Below are 7,595 nucleotides of genomic sequence, written 5' to 3'. Positions count from 1 at the left end.
GACTTTTTGTTTTATGGACCTCCAGAGCTCCATAAGTTTTGTGCGTTCTCAGCCTTGGCCCAAAATGCAACTTTTTCCAAAAAGTTAAATTTTGGGCTAAACCAAACGCACTTTGGGTTATAGCTTTTATAGAAACGTGCATTTCAACTCCTAAAAGCTAAAACAAACGGGCACTTAGAAATTTTTTGAAAACCCCTATTTATCGGTGGCAAACCAAAGCCCAACCACGCAGCCCAAGAAACCCATAGTCACAAACCAACAAAATTCTACGAACAAGAGAGAGAGGAGAGAGAGAGAGAGAGAGAGAGAGAGAGAGAGAGCAATATATAGAAAATAATATTAAAACAAATTAAGGAGCGAGGGGATTCTTACCTTGATTTGAGAGATGTGATGGTGAGAATTGAGAAACGATGGAGAGGCAGAGAGCTAGTACACCTCCTTCTTCTCCTAGTGATATGGCAATCCTTTGAGTTAAGCTTTCTAGTGATAAAGAGGTTTTTCAAAAAATATGATTGGGAGGTTTCCTACTTTGAATTGCAGAACAAAAAGGATTTGTTGCTGGAGATCAGGAGTTACAGCAGCACAAAATACCCCACTCTTGTTCCCAATAATTAAAAAACTAGAGAGACCAATGAACTCTTTCAGGGCATCCCTTAGTAGTTGTTTTAAAGGTAGATCAATGACTACAAAGAGTAAAGATCATCTATAAGACAGAATATTGTTCAGATTTATGCATTTTGCAGCAAAAAGTTGCAATGTTTTTCTTCAAATCCAGCCTAAAGACCCATAAAAAAAAAAAAATAATTAGAGAAAAGAAAAAGAGGAAATACCTTCGAATTAGTAGAGATTTAGAATCTAAAACTTGATCACTTACCATTGCTAGGGAAGAGATTGTCTGAAATGGGAGTGGAGACAAAGGAGAAGGATATGTGGCTAGGTTTTTAGTTTTGGGGTTTCCTGCGTATGAGTGTTTTAATTTTTTTTTTAAAATATTGTGCTGGTTTCCCACGTATGAGTGTTTTTAATTTTATTTTTTAAATATTGTGTTGACGTGGAAAATTGTGGGAGTTTCAGAGGTTTCGGTTTTATATATAGATGAGTCCCACTAATAGATCTTTTTATTCCCTTAAGGGAAAGGGCTCCTAATTGTTCATTTGGCATTGTTGTAGGAGGTAGAGCTCCAGCTTTGGAGCTCTGATCATAATAGTTAGGCTTGTCCATGAGTTGGTCCGAGTTAGGTTTGTGCCCAACCCGAAACCGACCGATCACTTTGATTCTCCTAAACATGGACCCGCCATTGACCCGCCGACGGCAACGGTTCGGGTGGTCGGACGTCAAAGTTTTTCAGTCGGGCTCAGATCATGCGAATTGCACCAGATTTTTGCCGAAATCTGCTTATTTTTGTTGGATCTGACCGGATTTTGAAAAGATCTTGGCTAATCTCAACAAGATTAGGCCAAACTTGAAGAGATCTTGGTAGATCTCAACGAGATTAGGCCTGATCTCGAAGAGATTCGGCGAGATCAGGCCAGATCTCGATGAGATCTCGCCGGATCTCGACAAATCGGACAAAATCATACCGGTGAACTATTTTAATCAGCAGAGAAAGCTATTTCTGGTTAGGTCGGTTGAAATTAGTTTTCCATGCTCTAACCCGCCGATCTCGAATTTTGGGATTAGAGATCCGCTGTCGACCGTCGTCGGCATCGGGTCGGCCGATTCTTGGGTTGGATTGGCCGAGTTAGGCGGGTGGGTTGAGTACTGGGTTTGGTTGGACACCCCTAATAATAGTAGGGGTGTGCAGAAAACTCGCCAACTCAACCGGATTCGACCCAACCCGCTGTGTTGGGTCAGTTTTTAGGGTTTGGTGGGTTAGGTTGAGTTACAATTTTTTTTTTTAATATTTTTTTTTATAGCGGGGTCAGGTTAGATTTGGGTCATAAAATTACAAATCTACCAAACCCGACCCGACTTGACTCATCCATATGTTTAATATATGTTTAAAATATATTATATATTTAATAATTTTTTAAAAAAACCAGCTGTAGAGCACTTCCTCGGTTCCTACTATCATGTATAATATAAAATCTTATTAGTTCTTTAAATATATTATATAATTAATAAAAAATTTTAAAATTTTTTAGATATAATTTGTTTATAACTGAGTTAGGAACTCATGTATATTTTGCTTATAAATGAATTAGGATACTAGTTCATTTATATTTTGTTTATCAACTCAGTTGGATACTTAAACATATTTTGTTTACAACTAAGTTGGAATATTAGTTTATATATTAATGTATATTTTGTTTATCAACTCAGGTGGCAAGTGTGATATATATTTTTTCTGCTCAATTTAATAATAATAGTAATAAAAAAAATTATTCAACCCATGGGTTCAACTTGACCTAACTCAACCCATGTGGGTTGGGTCGGACTTATGTGATGGGTTGGGTTAAATTTTTTTTGACCCGCCATGGTGGGTTGGGTCAAAAAATCCCTCAACTCGACCTAGCCCGACCCATGCACACCCCTACATAATAGAGATTCAATGTTAGAGCTTTTGCCATATTGAACTTTAATGGAAAAAACTTTTAGTATTTTGAGTGCTTGGCAAATTATTGTGACTTGTATTTTAAAGTTGAATTTATAAAATATAAACAGTAAATTATAGAGTCTATTTTTTTTTCTTCCATAAAATCTCCAAATTTCAACTTCAGTATTAAAGTTGTTTTCAGCTTCATGGACTAATAAAGCTTTTTTTAGTGGATTGCCAGGCACCCTAATTTATGGCTTAAAGTACTTTTTAGTACGAAAATCTCTTTATACCAAGCCTGTTTGGCATCAACTTAAACTTTTAACTTTTAGTTTTTAGTTATAGTTTTTTAAAATCTCACTTTACCGGCCTTTTTTTTTTTTTTTTTCAAAGTACTTCAGCACACTTTCAGTAAAAAGTTTTCAACAAAAAATCAAATAAGTTGTTCTCAAATGGACATTCTACGAGATAGACTCTTCGGTGTTTATTTGGTATTAGTTTATTTGACTTTTTGTTGATTGGTTTTTTTTTTTTTGCTAAAAGTTAGGTTAAAATATACTTGAAAAAGTTAGATTTTATAAGCTATACATATAACAAAATAAGCTAAAAATTAAATAAAAAAGCTCATTGCAATGCGTCTACTTCTTTATTAATGATCTTTCAAGAAATAGATCACTTCATTTATACAACACATTAAGCATTATTGCCCCAAGTATACAATGAAAAAAATAATACAACATGACTTTCATTGTACATAAGATAGGATAGATGACACTGAAATTAGTTCCATAGTCTAGTTGAAGCTAGGCGACATGGTTACAAGGTCAAATTTAGTGCTACACAAAACCTAATGAGGCAACAAACATGAAGAACTTAGACTCTGCATATTCAGTTAAGCCACAAATCCCCTCTAGCCAACAACATTGTTAAAAGGAGGGCTATGCTGAATTCACAGAAAACAATCTACTAAAGCCCATGCTTGTCCTGTATGGCAATGTGGAGGAGCAATGATATTGATTATTAGAATAACATAACTTGAAGCTTACATGCTGCAAAATCTCATGAGAGATTTCAGAGGATGAGAATGATGATAATGTCTCCTACTAGCATGATTGAACACTTCTTGCCTTGCTATTTCATGATATTAACACTATAAGAAATATGATTTATGCAAAAATCTGGGGCACTATAGTATCATTCCTGCCAAACAAATTTGGCTTAAACTGATTTAGGCACTCTGAAAATATGTTCCTCACCACTCTCCTCATCAACCTTGACAATCCATTTACTCTTACCGCCAGTTCCCTTCATGGAACCATATGATCTTATACCTATTCCAGAACGACCAAAACCTCCAACCCCTTCCTTCTTATGAGTCTCTTCCCTTCTGCCTATCATAGTAACTTCCATGCCTTTCCCAATAGGATGCTTCAGAGACCTCACTACAACCTTTTCCTTCATTCCTCTCAAATGGCCTTCCAACCCTTTTTTCTCACCCACCAAGTTGTTTGCAACCACCACTGACCTTCTAGGATTAACAGCTAGTAACTTCAGAAACCTAGTGTACCCCTCATTCTTGCAATCAACAAGAGAGAAATCGATGTTATCATAGTTGTGCAATAGCTCGGAGGGGTCTCCAGTTCTGAATTCCACCAGGTCCTTAAGACCCAAGTCTTTAATTACTCTTTTTGATTCACAAAGGACTGGCTCTGGAAGAATACACACTAGCCTCCCACCAGTTTCTCGCGCTGCAGCTGCTAAGGCTATAGTTGATGGGGAAACACCAGATGCTACCTCCACAATGAGTTTAGATTTCATGCCAGCTGCTAAGGCCGATACAAATTCACTGCTCCCAGGTTCTGGTGTCTTCCTTGACTCACTCTGTCTCTTGGGATTGTTACACTGAAAGATATTAATGGAAGTTAGCTACAATCCATAAAATTTGTGTGAAGTGAAAAGTAATAGGATCTAATAGCTCAACTTCAATGAAAAATATTCAGACATTTTGTGCTATTTTAGCTGTATAAGTTGCAAGAAGTCCAAATGTTCAACAAGAATGTGTGGAATTCTAATCCTTTTGTTTTTTAACATAATAATTAAGAGAATCATTCTACAGCACGTTCATATATTAAAAAAAAAAAAAAATGCAGCTAACACCATATCTCCAAATCTAATTTAGGGAGACATACACACACAATTACATAGAGAGAAAAAATTCTTATCATATGAACATGATGGAATAATTTCATCTTTAAGGGACTGCTAATATGTTCTTTCTTGAACACCCTCATCAGGCTGGAAATCACACAAAAAAAAAAAAAAAAAAAATTGAAATTATTCACTGAAATGCTTGGATATATTTCTTTTTATAATTAAGATGGCAATCACAATAAGGATTTGTTTGCATACCATATGTGTTTTTCTGAAAACAAAATGCATAAATAGAACAAGAAAAAAAAAGAAAGAAAAGACGGAAAAAGTTGATTAAAAACAAAAAAGAAGAATTAATGCTCATGGCCTGGCCTTATTTTAATTATTATTAATAAAAAATGAAATATTCCATACATATTCAAAGAACCTCGAGTCCAAAAACAAAAAACTGCTTGGGTCATATTCAAATATACAATAAATTTGAAAAAAGAAAAATGGAAATTGGAAAAGAAGTATACCAGTTAAGGGTATCAAGATAAGCTTTTGTAGCAGATGTTGCAGACCATTCCATCATACCCTTAAAATATATGTAAAAGACTTCTTCAGATTTCGAAGGTTGAATAGCTCAACAAAAAACACTGTGGATGTAAGAAACAATGACAAGAATGAGAAGGATTGGCGGTGTTCCTTTGTTTATTACCGGCAAACTGTAATAATACACTTCCTAAATTTCTGTGTTGTTAAGAAAGGCAATAAGACATGCAGGGATCTCTGTAATATTTCTATTAGTGCAGGCTGGTTATTGCCAAAGACAGCTTATTAGTCAAACCGCGGAAGTTTACAACTGTGGCCCAAAGAACCGGAAACTCACTCCGCGAATTTCTACGGTAGATATTGAAACTTTTACAACAATATATATCTACCCTCTGACTACGCGTTTTCGCTGCTGAAGTTCTCTATTTTTTGAGTGCGCTTCTTCTATTTTTTTTTAGTAAAAATTAATAATTTGTATATATTATAATTAAAATATAATTTTTTTATTTTTTAAACAAATAAAAAAGATCAACTTTAGGGATTAGTAGTAATTGTAATTTATTTTTAAATAAACTTTCAAACACTAGCTGCCAGCTTTACTGTTACAAATGATAAGACTTGGTAAAATTTTCTTATTTTCATTATAGTGCTTTGTCATAATAGTGCTGTATATGTCTTACTAGTCAGTAATCAACGTAGAAAGATTATCAATATTTTTTTTTAGAAACAATTTATCAAAATATATCTAAATATGAAACATGATAATTAATAGACATTTATAATGATTGTATTTGAATATGAATCCAATTCTATCATTCAAAGAAAATATGAGGTGATAAGACTTTAATATATAATAACGGAATTTTGATAAGATTCTAATGATAAGATTCTAATAAATTTTAATAACAGAATTTGATGACTTATCAAATTCTGCTATTATGTATTAAAATCTTAGGTATAATAGCTTATGAGTTGTTTCTTGGGTTCTATAATTAAATTTTTACACCTGATCAATTTATCAATGTCATCACAAACCGTGTTAAACTCATAGGTAGGCATGCGTATACAATCATTTAGTGTTTTAAATTGAGCCTTTATTACAAGTTACGTTTCTAGAGCATCCATCATATATAGGTAGGCATTTAGAACCTTTAGTGAAGTCTATACCAAAACACAGAGATGAGATGATATAATTTTCCTTTTTTCTCATCCATTCCATCTTGGTGGATGAAGTCTTGTGCATAAGGTATCTTTCTTGGTTTGACTGCCTCTTACCAAATTGGTTACTCCAGCCACTATCTCACCAATAATTTTAATTTGTTGTGCCAGGGTTCTAACTTAGTTTGCCAAATCCTTTTCATTTGTGTGGGGCCCGTGGGCCTGATAACTTCAGCCCATTGTGTAGTAGGCCCAAGGCCCGCGCCGAGGAAGGATGACCATCCAAGGCTGAATTAGGGAGAGACTCTTTTCTGGACCCCCGCCGAGGACCTCTTCGTCCTCGGCATACTAAGGATAATTTTGGGAAGGGACAAGCCCAGAGCAAGCTGTCACCTCCACATTTAATGCATTCACCTAACCCCTCTGGCCGCATTAATGGGGATGTAACCCCTTAGCAGGGCGACGTTGATCAGTGTGAACCACTTGAGTGTTGATAAGGCCTCTGATATGACGGACAGCCAGAAGAAAGGCGAATGGATGATCAACAGATGGAAGAACGAGATAGGACAATGAAGACTATATAAAGAAGAGTGAGTAAAGTTAGGGGGGGAAAAAAGAGGGAGAAGAAAAAGGGCTCCTCGGCCCATGGCCGAGGAGCATCCCCCAGTTGTAAATAAGTTCTAAGTATTCTTTAATAAAAGGAGAGAGTTCATGCTTGGTGAACGACGGTCAGCGCCTAAACCTTCAATTCATTCTCTACAAATTTATTGTCTGGGGCTTGTTGGGCTGAAAACCCAAATTGGGTCCCTACAATTTGTATTGGGATAAACTAAGCTATGAACCCTTTGTAGACACCATATTTTGTTTTGACTTATATCTAAGCCCCTCAGTCCCAATGATGAGAAATCAAATTGCTACCAAAATAATTAACATCAAGTGTGGAACCCAATAAGGATGACAAACTTAAACATGACCCAACACAGTCCAAGCCCAAAGCCCAACTATGAAAATAGATAGAAAGCCTAAAGCCTAAAGCCCAAAAGACCATTTTAACCTAATTTGGCCCTGGCTTATAAAGAGTGTGTATGCCGGGTATATGATGCACACGCACTCTCTAGATAGAAATCTTGAAATCACTCCATTTCCATTTTAATGAGATTCTAGGTCAACCAGCATGATCAACTGGTTGCCCAAACGTGTCATCAAACCCTAGCTA

General features: G+C 35.7%; 1 protein-coding gene across 1 annotated transcript; it reads right to left on the bottom strand.

The window, feature by feature from the left end:
• Nucleotides 1-3,754: 3,754 nt before the first annotated feature.
• On the bottom strand, nucleotides 3,755-6,280 carry LOC111989339 (uncharacterized). The gene is made up of 2 exons (XM_065766771.1): nucleotides 6,257-6,280; nucleotides 3,755-4,438 (listed from the first exon to the last, which is right to left on the bottom strand). Exons 1-2 carry the CDS (start codon nucleotides 6,278-6,280, stop codon nucleotides 3,755-3,757), a joined length of 708 nt encoding a protein of 235 aa, XP_065622843.1.
• Between the last annotated feature and the right edge of the window lie 1,315 nt (nucleotides 6,281-7,595).

This window comes from Quercus suber, unplaced genomic scaffold (genome assembly GCF_002906115.3).
Source record: "Quercus suber isolate HL8 unplaced genomic scaffold, Cork oak 2.0 scaffold_741, whole genome shotgun sequence".
NCBI classification, from domain to species: Eukaryota; Viridiplantae; Streptophyta; class Magnoliopsida; order Fagales; family Fagaceae; genus Quercus; species Quercus suber.
Note: the sequence above shows the minus strand (reverse complement) of the source record. Positions and strands in the feature narration are given on the sequence as shown.

What these genes read in the sequence shown, in the direction of transcription:
- LOC111989339 (XM_065766771.1), bottom strand. Translation starts at nt 6,280, where the DNA reads ATGCCTACCTATGAGTTTAACACG. An exon ending in CTACCTATGAGTTTAACACG is followed by an intron (nt 4,439 to 6,256) that starts GTTTGTGATGAC and finishes AATATCTTTCAG; the next exon opens with TGTAACAATCCCAAGAGACA.